The sequence below is a fragment of the Staurois parvus genome, unplaced genomic scaffold (assembly GCF_062004578.1).
Source record: "Staurois parvus isolate SC_StPar_1 unplaced genomic scaffold, SC_StPar_1.0 ptg000096l, whole genome shotgun sequence".
Classification (NCBI taxonomy): domain Eukaryota; kingdom Metazoa; phylum Chordata; class Amphibia; order Anura; family Ranidae; genus Staurois; species Staurois parvus.
Window position 1 is genome coordinate 11568134 of NW_028317892.1, and position 19547 is coordinate 11587680.

Consider the following 19547-nt stretch of genomic DNA (forward strand, 5'->3'; position numbering starts at 1 on the left):
TTTTTTGACATAGGGTGCTGGCAGATTACGGGCCTCCTATAGCTGCTGCCAGGCCCCTAATCTGCCATGGGCCCCTATATACCGCCTCCTCATGCTGCTGCCAAGTTCAGAGTCTGTCATGGGTCCCTGTACGGCCTCCCATTGCTGCTGTCTCCATCGCCACACTCTGCCATGTGCCACTTTCAGGTCTCCTCACACTGCTGGTGTGTTGAATTTTTTGACATAGGGTGCTGGCAGATTACGGGCCTCCTATAGCTGCTGCCAGGCCCCTAATCTGCCATAAGCCCCTATATACCGCCTCCTCATGCTGCTGCCAAGTCCAGAGTCTGTCATGGGTCCCTGTACGGCCTCCCATTGCTGCTGTCTCCATCGCCACACTCTGCCATGTGCCACTTTCAGGTCTCCTCACACACTGCTGGTGTGTTGAATTTTTTGACATAGGGTGCTGGCAGATTACGGGCCTCCTATAGCTGCTGCCAGGCCCCTAATCTGCCGTAGGCCCCTATATACCGCCTCCTCATGCTGCTGCCAGGTCCAGAGTCTCTCATGGGTCCCTGTACGGCCTCCCATTGCTGCTGTCTCCATCGCCACACTCTGCCATGTGCCACTTTCAGGTCTCCTCACACTGCTGGTGTGTTCCATTTTTTGTCATAGGGTGCTGGCAGATTATGGGCCTCCCATAACTGCTGCCAGGCCCCTAATCTGCCATGGGCCCCTATACCGACTCCTCATGCTGTGACGTTGCAACAAGGTGGAATTCAACCCTACATATGTTAGACCGCCTTTACGAACAGCAAAAGGCCATCACAGATTTCCTGATGTTAAAAGCAGATAAAGGTACTCCCTGTGTAACTTAGATGTCAGCCATTGGCAGCTCATGCGTGACACCTGCGCTTGCTCAGGCCCTTTGAGGAGGCCACGCTATTCGTGAGTCGGCAGGACTATGGGATGAACGACGTCATTCCTCTGTTGCACGTCCTGGAACAAATGCTGTTAACAATGGCTGGTCAGGGTGCGGTAGACGTGGCGCACAGATCTCAACGCCACATGGCCCCTGTGGGGGCAGGACTGGAAGAAGAGGAGGAGGTAGAGGAGGACATTGGTGCTCAGGAATTATTGAGTGAAATGGGTGGTTTTTCCACTCAGCGGACAGGAGTGGAGGAGCAGGAGCATCTGGTAGAGGAGGAGGAAGAGGAGACAGAGGACCTAGACGCACCGTGGCAGTATGCTGTGGAGATGGAGGCAGGGAGTCCCTCGCATTCCTTGGCACAAATGGCCCATAGCATGCTCGGTTGCTTGCGTAGCGACAGCCGAATAATAACCATCAGACAGAGGGATGACTTTTGGCTGTCCACCTTGTTGGACCCTCGCTACCGTTCAAAAATGGTGGCCTTTTTCACACCTGCTGAGAGGGAGGCCAAAATAACGTACTATAAAAAACACCTATGTAGTCAGCTGGTCTCTGCCTGTCTGCGCCAACGTCCATCCTCAGACACTGTGGGCCCTGTGCGCTCGTGTTCCGCTGCCATGGCAGCAGGGGAGGGGTGGGGTGGTAGGAGCAGTGGCAGCTCCACCAGCAGCGGCTGCCTCAGTCTGCAGTCGATGATGAGTAGCTTTCTTCACCAGCGCAGTGAGGAAACTACTAACCAGCCGCAGCAGCAGCAGCAGCATCAGGTGGACCTGGAGCAGGACCTCAAACAACAGGCTTAGGCCTACTTGGACAGCACCCTGCCAACCGAGGTAGACAATCCCCTTGACTACTGGGCAACGAAACTTGACCTTTGGCCCCAACTAGCTGAATTTGCCCTTGAAAGGCTGTCATGCCCGGCCAGTAGCGTGGCATCGGAGCGCGTGTTTAGTGCGGCAGGAGGTATTGCAACTCCGCGGAGGACACGACTGTCCACCCAAAGTGTGGAGAGACTCACGTTTGTGAAAATGAATCAGGCGTGGATTAGTCTGGATTTCAAACCACCAGTTCCTGACACAACTGACTAAATCCGCCATGAATCATGCCCCAAACATGTGCCACTTTCAGGTCTCCTCACACTGCTGGTGTGTTCCATTTTTTGTCATAGGGTGCTGGCAGATTACGGGCCTCCCATAGCTGCTGCCAGGCCCCTAATCTGCCATGGGCCCCTATACCGCCTCCTCATGCTGCTGCCAAGTCCAGAGTCTCTCATGGGTCCCTGTACGGCCTCCCATTGCTGCTGCCTCCATCGCCACACTCTGCCATGTGCCACTTTCAGGTCTCCTCACACTGCTGGTGTGTTCCATTTTTTGTCATAGGGTGCTGGCAGATTACGGGCCTCCCATAGCTGCTGCCAGGCCCCTAATCTGCCATGGGCCCCTATACCGCCTCCTCATGCTGCTGCCAGGTCCAGAGTCTCTCATGGGTCCCTGTACGGCCTCCCATTGCTGCTGTCTCCATCGCCACACTCTGCCATGTGCCACTTTCAGGTCTCCTCACACTGCTGGTGGGTTCCATTTTTTGTCATAGGGTGCTGGCAGATTACGGGCCTCCCATAGCTGCTGCCAGGCCCGTAATCTGCCATGGGCCCCCGTACCGACTCCTCATGCTGCTGCCAGGCCCGTAATCTGTCATGGGCCACTGTTGTCGCTTGTTGGCATATTCCGCTCGTTCAGATGCTCCTTCTCCTGCTACTCCTCTTCACGGATTCCGTCAGCAGTCTTTCTTGGAATCCGTTTCCAAGAGACAACAGTTTGCGAGCACGCACCCGACGGTGCAGAAGCTGAACGTCCTCCTGTCCAAGTTGCTGCTGCCAGGCTCGTAATCTGTCATGCGCCCCTGTACCGCCTCCTCATGCTGCTGCCAGGTCCAGAGTGTGTCATGGGCCCCCGTACCGACTCCTCATGCTGCTGCCAGGCCCGTAATCTGTCATGGGCCCCTGTACCGCCTCCCCATGCTGCTGCCAGGTCCAGAGTGTGTCATGGGTCCCTGTACGGCCTCCCATTGCTGCTGCCAGGCCCGTAATCTGCCATGGGCCCCTGTACCGACTCCTCATGCTGCTGCCAGGCCCGTAATCTGTCATGGGCCCCTGTACCGCCTCCTCATGCTGCTGCCAGGTCCAGAGTGTGTCATGGGTCCCTGTACGGCCTCCCATTGCTGCTGTCTCTATCGCCACACTCTGCCATGTGCCACTTTCAGGTCTCCTCACACTGCTGGTGGTTTCCATTTTTGTCATAGGGTGCTGTATGGCCTCCCATTGCTGCTGCCTCCACCGCCACACTGTGGCTCCACACTCTGGTTTTGGCCCCGTGACTGCCCAAATGAGTGAAGTGTGCGGTGATTCTAAGATCGACGGCACTCATCTGCATGTCATACTGACTGACAGTATTATTTCTCTTCCCCAGCAGACTCCAAGGGCATTTAAATTAAAGGTACAGTGTTCTGCACTAATATTAAGTCTCTCTGAAGCCTAGAAACACCCTTTTTTAAGTTAAATTCACAGCGAATTTATTCGACTCGAATCGAATATTGTCCACGAATTCGCCGAATCAGTCGAATCGAATTTTTCATTTCTTCGCTCATCTCTATCTGTGATATAGAGTATTGAATAATCTGATCCGCATAACAACCAGGCAACTAATATCAGAAGGAATGCTGAACAATGGTAACCTCTGCCTTTCTCTTGGCACATAACAATTGATTGCTATGGAACATGACACTTGGCACTTTAGCTTTGACTAGTTAAAATTCATATTTGTAATTTACAAACTCCACACAGAAAGATGAGACATCTTCCTATGAGCACATTTGTAGTGACAACTGTCTAAGAGAGAGTTTCCTAACTTTTGAGGGAATTCCTCTCATTTCCTGCTATGTCTATGAGATAGGAAGTGTATTGATATATCCCCAACGGTACCTGACAGGTGTTTCCATCATTTCTATTCCATTATGAACTAAATGTAAATTTAAATATACTTTAAAGATTTCCTGTTTATATTTTCTATCAAAATGTTTTCTCATTGTGTGTATATATATATATATATATTACAATGATAGTTTTTAGACAATGGGTCCGCTATTTCAAGTTGCCTTAATCTAGATACTATCTGAACCTAAGCACACATGACTTTCATGTGATGTTCCATTACACATATATTTTAAAAAATAAGGGGTGCTATTTGCTGAAATGGACTTACAACCTCTCACATCTTAGCCATAAACATTTAAGAGATCCACTTGCAATGCATAAGGTTTTAATGTGTAACAATACTTGCAAAATTGCATTATCTCAATAAAAGTAGAAAACATATTTTGCAACATGTTTTGTTTTCAGTCATGTTTTCTCTGCAATGACCTTAGTACATAAATTGCAGTTGAGCTGCAAAATCATCTCTCTTAACCTATTTGATTTGGTAATATGCTGGTCAAGAATGTTGCACATTTTTGAAAGTTACCCTAGCAACAGAAATAAAACATTTGTGAGTTTGCATCTCTCATAAAATCTCTAAGTATAGTATCCTAGTTTTTGAAAGTGTTGTATTTCAAAAACCACCTAAATATATAGAAGTAATATATGCATACTAACCTAGTAAGCCAGCGTTTGGAAATCTCCATGAATCATTATAGGATGAGTACTGTGGATGGCTGTATGGACTTCCAGAGAAATCACTTCCTAAAATTTAAACAAAAATATATTAATGTATGTTCTAGAATCCCATGAAACAATCAAATTCTCATTTTACTTGATTACAGTACAACCTCAGAGTTTAAATATCAACAAATAAAACTATAGGGTAGATTTACTAAAGGCAAATAGGCTGTTCATCTAGCAAGGGCATTTTCTCTCAGCTTAGAGGATGAGTTGCAGCTCTGCTGGCTTCCATCAGTCTTGTGCAAGCAAAAATGCTATTTTTTATTTTCCTTGCATGTGATTGGGTATTCTTTGCAAAGTTATTTTCACCGCCTTTAGTAAATCAACCCCATACTTCCCATAAAAACTATTTTCTAGGACAGCAGTGCTATCATTTTTATTTCATGTTTTTATTTCTTCTGACAGCATCTGGATATTTATGGTTAAACTCAGCAGGAGAACTGTAGGGAATATTGAGGGGAGTCAGCACACTATCTATAGTTCATGAAACACAAAGCCAATAACTACATGAAAGTCAGGTTAATAAATTAAATGTTAGTATTAGTGAAAACAAATGGGTTTACATGGTGCTCAAATAAAGGTGCATTCTTACCTGAAAAAAGCACCCTGCCTGCAATTAGATTTGAGAACCCCAGCGGGGGTTCCCACAACTAGTTATGAGTAGACAGCCCCATTGAAAGCAATGTGAGTCTGTCAGCTCTCACAGCTTATTGCGTCAACTCGCATGTAATTTCCCAAGCAGCTGTCGCATGTGAGTGATCAGCCCTGGACGTAAGAAGTCTGCATCCAGGGCTGATCATTCACATGCGATTGCTGCATAAGCGATTAATTGTGAGTTGGCATGATTAGCTGTGAGAGCCGACAGCCTCCCATTTCTTTCACTGGGGTTGCCTACTTGCAGCTAATCATGGGAACCCCCGCTGGGGTTCTCAGATCTAATCTTAGGCAGGGTACATTCACATACCTTTATCTGGACTCCATGTGAGCCCATCTTTTTTACTAAAATAAGTTCTAATGTACAATGTAACCCAAAAAAACAAAAAAAAGTGGTTTTATAATACAAATGTTTTTATAGTGATATTTATCATTTATTTGCATCCTCCTGTTTATAAAAAAAAGGCATTGTACATGTCAATAGAGTAGCATGAATTTATGCAAAACATATAAACCCCACTAAGTGTTACTGTTTAGATTCACAAAGTAGCCACTTGTGTTCATTGCAAGGACTCTGAAGCCAGGCAAACACAAAAAAACTGTACAGAAAAATATAAATGTATGTTTCCACTGAAAAGTCTAGGAATGAAAAGAACACACAGCTATACTGTATATACACATATATACAGTAAGTGATACACATGAATTGTATGTAAAGCACATATAGGTCTACCACTGAAATTTACCAGGTAGAAGTGTTTTATTTCATTGATTCATTTGACATTTTTCAACCTTTAGTTGAAGATTATTAATTAACATCCTAAAAACCTCTTTGAAAGCAGGATTCAGAAGAAAAGCTTGTGTTTCACTATTTGATCAAGTCTTACTTCGATACCAAATTTCCCCTCACTGACTGCTTCTGCAAACACACATCTCGGGTGATCTCCAGGGATACTCTACTGGCTGACAAGCTGAGACTTCCAATTCTCTAGTTTTTATGCCTGAGTAGTCAGACTGTCAGCCTTATGCCGTATACACTAGCCAAAGACTGGAGGAGTCATTGAGCACCATCAACTAAGTAATTCTTCTGGCTGCATACTATGTCTTTCCTCAATCCACTATATATAGTCCATGTTAAGCCAATATATTGCTGGAAGTTGACAGTTGGGAATTACAGTACTCAGTAAAAAAGGATGTGTATTCTATTACCAGAAGTAAGACAAACACACATAGCTAGCCACAACAGCAGTTCAAGGCAGCAAGTCAGTCGCCACTTCCACTAAACATTTTTAACAGATGACGTTATGTTGACAGCAATCTATTTGCACTATATACTGTACACGTATATATGTATATACACAGTATATATTTGGGTTATTAAAGATGACAAGTAACTTCCTCACCAGCACAAATAAATAGTAACATATTTAAAAAAAACTACAATTGGGAGTTGCTTTTTTCAAAGACAAACATTACATATGTTTTTGACCAAGTGTAGAAAATAAAAAGGATTTTCTATTTTTTTATAACAGCATTGCCAGGACTATGCAGCCTATTTGAGCTTATACCAATTCTCTAACTAATGAGCTCTTCCAACAAATGCCGGAATAACCAAAATTGCCAGAGTCTGACACACCATTTACATTTTCAGTTTTAAAAAGGAACTGAGGTTTTATATATTTTCCAAACATATACCTAAACAGTATTACATGGGGGTCTATTTATATATTTTTTTCACACAAGATATACACAGCTTTCATCAAGGATTCACACATTTTTCTAATTGAATCTAAATAGGAAAATGTGTGAAACTTGAGTGAGAGTTGTGTTAATCTTGTGTGATTACTTTTATAAATAGACCCCCCCACAGTGTATGGCATTTGGTTTTTAATAATGGTTGGCTTTTAAAAAGTGTACCATATGCATGATTTGTGTCAACCTCTGGAATTCTCTAGTTGAGACATTGTGGTCTGAGGGAAGGAGTATGCCATTCAGGTCTTTGTAAGACTTCATGGAGCAAGTAGCTTGCTACAAGTGGTAAATATTGCATATTATTATTCATTATTTCATATATACATGGTCACAATAAAAATTATATGAATATATGTTTGTTAGTGCTGAAGAAAAGGAAAATTTAGCATTTGAGGAGTCAAATGCAACAATATTGTGTTGTTTCCGTAGCACCCCCAGTACTTATTGATATTGTGCTGGTTTTTTTTCCCCTGAAAATCTCACTTTACATTATTTATTATGGCACATGTTAGCATTATTTTGATTGGATGTTAGGCTTTTGGTGCTCTTGGTTGTTGGCTTGAGGCTTTTAGCATCAGAAAAAAGTTTGAATAAAACACGTTGCAGTACTCTGTCTGACCTGTAATCTATGCTTAACCATTAACAAAATCCTGTGCCTAATTATAAGACTGCATTCGCACCTTATTATTTTTAGACATATGCATTATCTTTTGAATCAAAGGAAATTGCATGAAAGCTCTTAGCAGCTGAGGCACACTGAAAAAGCTCTTAGCACTAAGACATGATTGAGTACATTCATATGCACTTTAATGTGTGCTGCTTGTATTGCACTTTAATGAAAATATTTTCATTCTTATTGTTGCTCATGACAATGCTTGTTGACATCAATTTCATGAGTTTTTATTGTTTTAAATTTCTAAGTATGAACCCACCCTAACACTAGTCCTTAATTTGCAATGTACCCTCTCAGTATTTTACTTTATTATTTGCCCCTAACTAGGATAAGTGGTCTTACTGACCAACAGATATGGAAGATGGCATGGGCAGGCAAGCATTTAACATTGCTAGTAAGTGTCAGAAGTTGAACATTAGAGTGCTCTGGATTTTGAGAAGGCTATCAACTGTATGTGCAGGAACATTTAGGTGCCTGTATTTAGTACTTGGTACAGTTCAGATAGAATATCCTACTGACAGAGTTCCCTAAATCCTAATCCTGACCTTTAACTATCTAACCCCTGACCCTAAAACTAATACCAATCTAACACTCAACAATGATGATGGCTTAGAACTATATACTTACTGTAACTAGCAGTCTTGTGCAAATCTTTACCAGTACCCAGGTCTTAGAATCTTTTAATCTGTGATTAGCCAGCTTTGCTGGATAATGTATTTTCTTACTGGTCCCCTGTAGGTTTGTTTAGCTTTTATGAATCCTGTTGTTAGAATAGTAAAAAGTTGCCACTCTTATGTAGCGAGACATGTTTTAAAGAAAAAAAGTAAAAGAGAAAACTAACAACTTTAAACCACTGGCATAATAGAAGTGTTTAATTGTTATGATTTATTTCCAAACTCATTTACTTTTGTGGCTTATATGGTAAAAAAAACTATATTTGCTATTTCCACTTTCTTTCTTTCTTTTCAAATAAATCTTCTCATAAACACCCAACTTGCATTGATGTGCATGCCCTTGTAGGCACTAATTAAATAAAAGAGAAACCCTAAAAGCAATAATTATTACTTTGTGTTACTTTCACTTTGTCTTTAGAAGCCTAAGTGTTCTTAGTACCAATTACCTTTATTTAAATTTACCTACGTAGTGTATCCTTCTCAAATTTCCACCATTAGATGACACTGTATTTGCTTTCTAGCATTTCCTTTGTAAAAGTAATCATACGGACCATAAATTTCTGCAGCAATTTCCAATAACAATCATAATCTGGGGAGTTAAGCTATGCTTGACTGCATGGAGAATCAAGCTAAACACTGCACTTACAAACTACATTTACACCAGCAGCAGCTTGTATATTACATTAAAAAGTGCATAAAAGAATAGCTATTTAATGCACAAAAATCTTACATCTATAAAATGTGCTATTTGCTGTAAACCATTGGATGAATTATGTTAAAACATAAGATGCCAGCTGTGCCTATCCCTGCAATAAAACAAATGCTACAATAAACATTAAGTAACCATTTCTACTGCCACTATACAAACAATATAAAAATTATATGCATTTAAAGCTAAACATTAATAGCAACTACAATATATAAAATGCTGAAAATAAAGCCTAGAGGTATTTGTATGTGTTACAACTGTTAACTAACTGCATTCTTTTGGAATAATGTAGTGTTGTAATTTACAAATAATGCAAGGATCACCTTCACTTTTTTATTTGCATATGTTCACAAACATTTCATCTTAAAGATTGTCTCTCATGACTATTAGTTGAGTCAAGTCCAGTTCTGCTGAAAAAAGGTAAATATCTTAGATAGCTAAAACAGACCCTATCAAAAATTGCCAAATGGTCTGCTTTAGAGTCAAACTTTGTGTTAGCATGAGTTGTTTTCCTCTGCCCAAAAGCCAATGGTTCCCTAGCAATATAGATTATATACACTATATCGACAAAAGTATTGGGACAACTGGCTTTACACACACATGAACTTTAATGGCATCCCAGTCTTAGTCCATAGGGTTCAATATTGAGATGGCCCACCCTTTGCAGCTATAACAGCTTCAACTCTTGCAAAGGTTTTCCATGAGGTTTAGGCGTGTGTCTATGGGAATTTTTGAACACTCTTCCAAAAGCATATTTTTGAGGTCATGCACTGATGTTGGATAAGAAGGTCTGGCTCACAGTCTCCGCTCTAATTCACCCTAAAAGTGTTCTATCAGGTTGATGTCAGGACTCTGTGCAGGCCAGTCAAGTTCCTCCACCCCAAACTCGCTCATCCATGTCTTTATGAATCTTGCTTTGTGCACTGGTGAGGAGTCATGTTGGAACAGGAAGAGGCCATCCCCAAACTTGGTATGCTGACGCCTTATGAGTTCCTTTCACTCGAACTAAGGAGCTAAGTCCAACCCCTGAAAAACAACCCCACACCATAATCCCCTCTAATCTCCACACTTTACACTCGGTACAATGCAGTCAGGCAAGTACCGTTCTCCTGGCAAGCACCAAACCCAAACATGTCCATCGGATTGCCAAAGAGAGAAGTGTGATCCATCACTGCAGTGAACATGACTCCACTGCTCTAGAGTCCAGTGGCGGTGTGCTTTACACCACTGCATCCAATGCTTTGCATTGCACTTGGTGATGTAAAGCTTGGATGCAGCTGCTTGGATATGGAAACCCATTCCATGAAGCTCTCTATGCACTGTTGTGCTAATCTGAAGGCCACATGAAACTTGGAGGTCTTTAGCAATTGACTCTGCAGACAATTGGTGACACCTGTGCACTGTGCGATTCAGCAAGCACTGATCCCGCTCTGTCATTTTAATGTGGCCTACCACTTTGTGGCTGAGTTGCTGTTTTTCCCAGTTGCTTCCATTTTGGTATAATACAACAGTTGAAAGAAAATTTCATGGATGGCAACCTATCACGGTACCACACTTGAATTCACTGAGCTCCTGAGAGCGACCCATTCATTCACAAATGTTTGAAGAAGCAGTGTGCATGCCTAGGTGCTTGATTTTATATGCTTGGGGCCATGGAGGTGATTGGAACACCTGAATTCAATGATTTGGAGGGGTGTCCCAATAACTTTGGCAATATAGTTTACTTTTGATGAAAGATTATCTGATGGCTAGATCAGTTTTGTTGACCATAGAATCATTTGATGTCTATGGTTAGATTTACTCTAGATTTACTTCATTTGGTAGCTGCAATGGAAATGATCATATTTTTGACATTTCTATAGCTCTGGAAACAAAATAGTCCATAAAGGAGATTGGTTGATTGGAAATTTGTTCAATGGCGTCTTCTGATTATGTGCATGTTTGTTATATAATTTTTGCATGTAAGCACTTCCTGTGAATAGGAAAATTCAAGATTGTGATGCAGGTTTAGGAATAAAATACACTATATTGCCAAAAGTATTGGGACACCCCTCCAAATCATTGGATTCAGGTGTTCCAATCACCTCCATGGCCACAGGTTTATATAATCAAGCACCTAGCCATGCAGACTGCTTCTACAAGCATTTGCGAAAAAATGGGTTGCTCTCAGGAGCTCAGTGAATTCAAGCATGGCATCGTGATAGGTTGCTACCTGTGTAATAAGTCCATCCATGAAATTTGCTTGCTAATAAATATTCCATGGTCAACTGTTAGTGGTATTATAACAAAATGGAAGCAACTGGGAACAACAGCAACTCAGCCATGAAGTGGTAGGCCATGTAAAATGACAGAGCGGGGTCAAGCAATGCTGAAGCACACAGATCCCAGAAGTCGCCAACTGTCTGCAGTCAATAGCTAAACACCTCCAAACTTCATGTGGCCTTCAGATTAGCACAAAAACAGTGCATAGAGAGCTTCATGAAATGAGTTTTCATGGCAGAGCAGCTGCATCCAAGCCTTACATCACCAAGTGTAATGCAAAACGTCGGATGCAGTGGTGTAACGTACACTGCCACTGGACTCTAGAGCAGTGGAGACGTGTTCACTGGAGTGACGAATCACTTTTCTCTGTCTGGCAATCCGATGGATGTGGTGGTTGCCAGGAGAACGGTACTTGCCTGACTGCACTGTGCCAAGTGTAAAGTTTGGTGGAGTGGGGATTATGGTGTGGGGTTGTTTTTCAGGGGTTTGGCTTAGCCCCTTAGTTCCAGTGAAAGGAACTCTAAAGGTGTCAGCATACCAAGGCATTTTGGGAAATTTCATGATCCCAAATTTGTGGGAACAGTTTGGGGATGGCCCCTTCCTGTTCCAACATGACTGCGCACCAGTGCACAAAGCAAGGTCCATAAAGACATGGATAAGCAAGTTTGGGGTGGGGGGACTTGACTGGTCTGCGCAGATTCCTGACCTCAACCCAATAGAACACCTTTGGGATGATTTAGAGCAGAGACTGCGAGCCAGGCCTTCTCATCCGACATCAGTGCCTGACCTCACAAATGCTGGAAGAATGGTCCAACATTCCCATAGACACACTCCTAAACATTGTTAAAAGCCTGCCCAGAAGAATTGAAGCTGTTATAGTTGCAAAGGGTGGGACAACTTAATATTGAACCCTATCGACTAAGACTAGTATGCCATTAAAGTTCATGTGTGTGTAAAGGCAGGTGTCCCAATACGTTTGGCAATATAGTGTAAGTGTCTGTCCAATTCAATAAGGTGGAAATCTGCCAATTCTTTCCAGCTCATGCCCAGTGCAATATGCCATTTTTACCTACACAAGGGTACCATTGTAACATTTGAAGGGCTCCGCCATGGTCCTTTGTATGTCCTGTAAACCGCTCTTAAACTTGCCACCTTTTGTAGAAACATGTTGGTAGGGCTTCATTCATCAGGTACAAACCCCTTAACATAATAACATACCCTCATGGAAGAAAAATATATTTTACATATATTTTAAAAATATTCTTCACAAATATATTGACGTATATTTTAAATACTACAATTTTGGCCGTATTCAATATACTTTAAAAAAAAAAAAATATATATATATATATATATATATATATATATATATATACACACTGTATGTTGAAATGCATTTTTTATATTACAAAATATATGAAAAATATTTTTAAAAATACTTTTTCCAATATACTGTATGTCTTTAAAAGTACATTTCATCTATATTTTTTGGAATGCATTTACAAATATATGTAAAAATATATGTTAAAATTACTTTTTTATATGTTAAAAAAATCTGAAGAATATATAAAAAAAAAATATGTTTAAAAGTATTTTTCCTATATTATGTAATATATAAAAAACACATTTCAACATACAGTATATATTTATTTATTTATTTATTTTTCTTTTTAAATATATTGAATATGGCCAAAATTGTAGTATTTCAAATGTATGTCAATATATTTGGGAAGAATATTTTAAAAATATATTTACAATCTATTTTTCTTCCATGTGGGATAGCCCAGTGTTTGCCATTTTCTTTGTGCATTTGGAGCTGGTTGAATCTGTAAAGAGCTGCTCATAACCAAAATTCTGCAGAATTATGCTATACAAGGGATTTTGCTATCAGTCATTCTCAGCAGCAATATGATGATACTCATAGTAGGCAGTGTGGGTTGCACATGGTCAAATAGGTAAAATAGAACAGATTATTAGAGACTTATAGCAATAGGGTCCATACAAGCATTCATCAAATATGGGAACAGAATGATTTTCAGGGAATGTTATGTGCTGAACTCTGTGTGCTCAAACAACCACATGTACTGAAAAACTGACAGGCCTGCATTTGGCTGCAAGGACCAAACACTGTACGGGCATGATCGGTCATACCCAGAAGCACCAGGAAGTGTTGCTGGCTGCAATAGAAGAAGGAGCAGTGGGAGATCACTGTCAAGGGGAGAAAAATGGGGATCTCAAATGCCATTTCTAGAGACAGGGTCACTTTGTTTAGCAGACTAGACAAAGTGACCCTGTAATTTTATTCAAAGCAGATCACCTCTAGATTAGTATTTAATAGAGGGTATTTAACACTTTTAGCAGTCAAGGTTAATTAACTCTGCATTCATTGACTACATTTTCAAGGATACAGCGCACCACAGTTGGTGACACTTGTAGCAAAGGGATGGGAAAGAAGAGGCTGGGCAAGGAGCCCTAAGTGACACAACTGCTATAAATGGCCATTGGTCAAGTGGCTATGATATGCAGGAAATGAGAATCAGCTCAGGGTGACTAGGAGGAGAAGCAGCATCTACAGTATGGATCATTTATGGTCCAGTCACATGTTAGTCCCTCTGAACAGTTTTGTGCTTACAAGACAGTTCTGACCCTTGAAAAATGGCCTACAAATGCAGGGTCTAAAAAAGTGTACTGAGTTTAATGGCTCACTCACATTTTCCATCTGATAAATTACAGTGCCTATATCTCCAGTGTTTAGGTCACAGAGAACCATCCCCCTGTAGGCAGCCATCGGCCAATTAAAACACCCTGCTTTTCAGTATTAACAGAGTTGTTACAAACTACTAGTGAAGAGGAGTGCCCATTTAATTATCCTGCTAATATGCAGGCACAGACCCCATTAACTTCTTTTCTCACAACTCCTTGGTTTTTTGGACACTGTCATACCTGGGCAAGCAATCTGCAGCCAATCGAAAAGCCTTTCACTGGCAGAACCTGAGTGCGGGCAGCTGGGCCAGTGTCTAATAGCACACAGTTTCTCTGAAAGAACCAGCTACTGTGGGAAACCTTTCCCCAAATGCTACCAGAGTACTCCATTTCTAGTGGGGTGGTGCTTCATCCTTGGGCCTTGAATCACCCCAGTTGGTCACCTATGTTACCAAAGCTACCCTGGAAAACAATGCAAGGGAAATAAATAATCACAAGTAGCTGTGCTCTTTACTTTTTTAATTAGGTAGTTATTCTCAGCTTGTCTCTCTGTTGTTATAGAGTCTTATAGAGGCTAAGCCATGTTACCAAGGAGACATTGGTGTAGAAAAATTCCATGCAGTTTTATGCAGCTTTCACATGTTTGTGTAGCTTTCATTATTTTGCAGTGTATGCATGTTTTATTTCCATCTTGAATTTGCACTGTTGCTTCTAACTTTGCAACTGCTTAGTAAATGGAAGTTACAGTTACTCTTTGGCCAATCATTTAGCTCAAGGGTCTCCAAACGTTCTAAACAAAGGGCCAGTTTACTGTCCTTTAGACTTTAGGGGGTCCGGAATGTGGCTGTTGGGAGTAGAAAAGGTCCATACATCAGTGGGAATAGACAATGCCCCATCTTTTGTGTCATTGGGAGGAATTGTGCCCCATCGTTGGGTGTTATTGGGAGGAAGTGTGCCACTTCATTGGTGTCAGTGGCTGAAATTATACCCCATTGTTGGTATCAGTGGATGAAATAGTGCCCCAAGGGCTGGATAAAAGCAAGCAAGTAAAGGGCCATATTTGGCCCCCGGGCCGCAGTTTGGAGACCACTGATTTAGCTGCTTACTCATTCTGCCAAGGGTGCCAGCACAGGAGCCGGGGATGATTGGGGATGGGAACATATTAAATGTATCTAATAATCTGATATTCTGGTTGTTCAAGCAAGAAAGGCTTTAGACAATAGCAAACGGTTTGTTTGTTTTTTTCTTGTACTGTTTACAGACATAAATAGATAACATCTTTTTGTGTAAAGAATGATGTGGACTTTTGAACCCCCTATTCCACCCAAAGGCACACATAGTTCCTCTAGATGCACGGTAGCAGAACATAATCTCAGTTGTACCATTTGTCAATACACTATTTTGAACAATAGTGTATTAACAAAATAGCGAATATATCATTGACTACAAAGAAAACAACAGTTTTCACGTTCACAATGTAGGTACAGTAGCCTTTGTTTTACTGTCTTTTGGGGTGGACAGAATCAAATGGGATGATTTGTTAAAACTGTGAGAGTCCACACAATGTTTTACTGCGTGAGAGCATCACACAAACACAGGCAGTATTTCCATCATCCAAAACAACGTAGGCAGCATCTCACATTCTAACCTGTCTATCCCTTAGTATATGTAATGTCTATGAAATGTGTTGGCCTTGGACCCTTTGTTTCTTGGGTAATTTTTACAATAAAGCATTGTCGCCCAAGTGCCAGGGGCATGAGAAGTGACGATTCTTTAGCCAACGGAACAGAGTCACAAGATATTCTGCTGAGAGCAAGACAAAACCTTGTTTATGGAATGAACCGTGTTTATGACATCTAGTAACTTCACATTAGGAGATAAAAACCTGTTTAAGGACATCTAAGTTAGAGATCCTTAAGTCTGGTGGAGATGAATAGAGGTTTTGGGGTAGATAAGAAGCAAAAGTGTGACTTTTCAGATAACGAATATGGTGGTTGAACATGACTGTTATCCTCGTGGAACCCTTCTGCTAGCCCCTCCTGTGGTGGGTGTGGTGCCGCCCACTATTGGACCACTTCCAGAAAAAGGGTTTATAAGACGGAGGCCCGGGCAAGACTAGTAGAAGCTCCCCTAGTGGCCAGAGGACGCTCTGATGCTGGGATTTTTACCAAGGCTATATGGGCTCATCAACTGGCCACGCCTATGGCTTCTCCGTGACCCCCTGGGCAGTTTGGTTCCGATGGGATTTGTTCCTCCCAGCTTCCAAATAGCTTCGGTAATGTATTAATTCTATGCTGTGACGCTGTCAAATGATGTGTCTATTTCATGCTGTAATGCTCACATTATTATTGGTGTGTTATTATGCAGATTGTGATGACTATAAGACATATCCTCCTGTGTGTCATGTGATAATAAAAGTGGAGGTTTTGACAGTGCAAGAATATTGCAGTTGGATTCTGTTATTTCTTGGAGTGTCGGGTGAATGCTAGGATATGCCAGGGCAGGTATTTATTTGGTAGATGGTCTTTCACATGCGTAGAACATGTAATGGTTTAAATGCTGATTAAAAATACCTGCATGACTACATGTTGACTGTGTGCATGTATATGACTTGCTTTTAGTAATTGCACCCATCATCGCTATTACATTATACATTCAATTTCCTCTGTCAGGCAGGGAAATCATGTTTCCAGCGCCACCAAATAGAAGTGTTCTACTTTAGTGTTGCCACCACACATTGGGGTTGATTTACTGAAGGCAAATAGGCTGTGCACTGCAAGTGCACTTGGAAGTGCACTGAAAGTGAAATTGTTCTAGGCGAACGTGCAAGGAAAATAAAAAAATTGCATTTTTGCTTGCACATAATTGGATGAAAGAAATCTGCAGAGCTTCACCTAATTTCAGAGCTTTTTTCGGATCTAAAACAATTGCACTTGCAGTGCACTTGAAGTGCACAGTATATTTAGCTTTAGTAAATCAACCCCATTGTCTCTCCCTCTGCAGGCTGACACCGGACTCCACTGTCAAAGACTGAGAAATATATTTTGAAGACAGTTGCTTCCTTGATAGAGGATAACCACATTTTTCCATATTTAGGCCTGAATAGGCCAGCTTTTCAGCAAACCCACTGGTATAAATTGCACCAATACCAAACTAGCTTTATCCATGTTTCTCTCCTAACAGATATAACCAATTACAAATACAGGCAGTTCTAAAACAGGCTATGTTTAGAAAAGCATGGTGTTCTAACAAAACAACAAAAGTTTTAATAGTGCCTCACTGTGCAGCAGCTGTTAACGCAGAGGATGTCACAAGTGACAAACGAGGTGCAGGTTATGTTACACATACCTTGCTGTGAATTTGCCAGGCTAGTTGTGACCTGTGTTACCTTAAATAAAAATTTAATGTTGTTTTCAACATATTTTGTGGTATACTTCACGGGTCTTTGTAATGAGGTATGAAAAAAATGTTTATTTTTCTGCATTCTAACTGAATATCACAAAATTTAATGAAAAGCTAGCATAACAACTATATGGGTACATTAAAGAATATCTCAATGTAAAATGTATAACCTATAAATGATAGCTTATTATCTTTGTTATTGAAATAAATGCTAGTTTTCTGGGTGTTATTTTTATCTGATATCACTGAAAACCCACTAATCCAAAATTACACTCCCAATATTTATTCCAAGGGCAAGCAGAGGCTGAAAATAAGTTATTTTGACATATTTCTGGTGCCTTGCTCTGAGAATGTATATTCACTTTAGACATCAAAATTTGCATAACATTTTTATTATTCAGAGATTCATATGTATCCAAATTTCTCAAATACAATAGTAACAAACCTAAACAAATCTGAAATAATGAAACAAAATTCAAATTGAAACAAATTCAAAGCAAATTCGAAAATAAAATTGAATTTGAAAATGTATTGCTGACTATTGCTGATTTCCTTCAAAGACTGTGTGTATTAGAATATATGCTTATATGTAATATAGTCTTCAAAAATTTGAATAGAATAAAATATAAAAGAATAGAATACAAAAAAAATAGAATAAAAAAATGGAATGGAAAATAAAAGAGTAGAATAGAAAATAAAGGAAATGAATAGAATTGAAAATAATAAAATATAAAAGAAAAGAATAGAATAGAAAATAATAGAGTAGGAAAAAATAGAGTAGATTAGAATAGAATAAAATATAAAGAATATAGCCATCTTCTGAGCTTCGAATTTTGAAAAGAATAGAACAGAATAAAATAGAATAGAAAAGAATATAATAAAACAGAATAGAATAGAAAAAAGGAATAGCATAGAAAAGAATAAATAGAATAAAAAAAAGAACAGAATAGAACAGAAGATAAAAAAATTTAATAAAAAATTAGAATAGATTAGAATAGAATAGAAAAAAAATAGACTAGACTAGAATAGAATAAAATAGAAAGAACAGCCATCTTCCAAAATTTGAATTTCAGATAGAATAGAACAAGCTATTCTTCACAATAAAATTGAATTGGATATTTTTTATTCAAATGTTATTCAAATAATCTGGTCAAAAACAAATAAACAAAGTGAAACTAATTCTGTTACGAATTCAACGAAACAAAATTAGTAACAATGATTCAATCCAAAACAAAATGTTTCGTTCTGCCCATGTTTAATTCACTTCTTGAAAGCAAAAAATGTAACTAGTTTATAGTCCACCTCCATGCCAAAGCCTTTTTTTTCTGTTTTGAAGTATGAAGAAGGATTAGACAGATTTTAAAGAGTCCTTGTACCTATAGTTTCCCTCACCTTTCACTAGAACAGGCTTTAGGGTGAAATCTTTTCAGCAGACACAAGCTGCAATACAAATATTCCTTTTGGTAGAAAAGGAACCGGCTGTAATGTCTGGTAGGTTTTTATTTTTGTCTGTGTTCATGTTGGAAGGTTGTCCCCTATCATCTTGTTCCAATGACATGGCCGGTAACTAAATGTCACTGAGATGGGAAATCTCCTCATTGGAAACACAGACATGCAATTAAAATTGGATAGAGATTCTAACCCTTCTACGTTCTATAGAGAACTAAATCCAAATCTAAAATATTTGGATGAAGTTGAGTTTTGTCTAGAAGCACCTACCACGAGCACCTACCTAATATGCATAAACCCAATTCTGTAAACCCATACCCCTGCCCATTGAGAGTTCCTTAGTGGCCTACTAGGGTGCTCTCATTAGATAACAGAGATGAAGATAAGACTTTTAAATGTAGTAAATTTTGTAATGTCTGACAAGTTCACTTTAAGCTTGAATGATGTTACACTAATTCCGGCCATACATTTTTCATCTGAAAATCGGACCTAAGAATAATCGGCTGATTTTCGCTCTGTTAGTGGGTCAATGACACTGGCGGATTTTTGTGGTTCCTCCCCTTTTCGGTGATCGGACATGTTGGAAAATTTGTGAAAAACAACTGATTTTCGACTCAATGATGATCAAATCTTACAATAGTTTTTCCAAA

General features: G+C 40.2%; 1 protein-coding gene across 4 annotated transcripts in view; it reads right to left on the minus strand.

Annotated features, from left to right (window-relative positions):
* Positions 1–19547, minus strand: part of PAX5 (paired box 5) — a 316202-nt gene that overhangs the window by 30904 nt on the left and 265751 nt on the right. For 3 of the 4 annotated variants that reach the window (XM_089670900.1, XM_089670899.1, XM_089670897.1), the window contains one exon: positions 4554–4640. In XM_089670900.1, the coding sequence (XP_089527026.1) occupies positions 4554–4640 (87 nt within the window). Of the gene's footprint in view, positions 1–4548; positions 4641–19547 lie in introns of those variants that run through there. The other variant, XM_089670898.1, reaches the window with a different exon arrangement.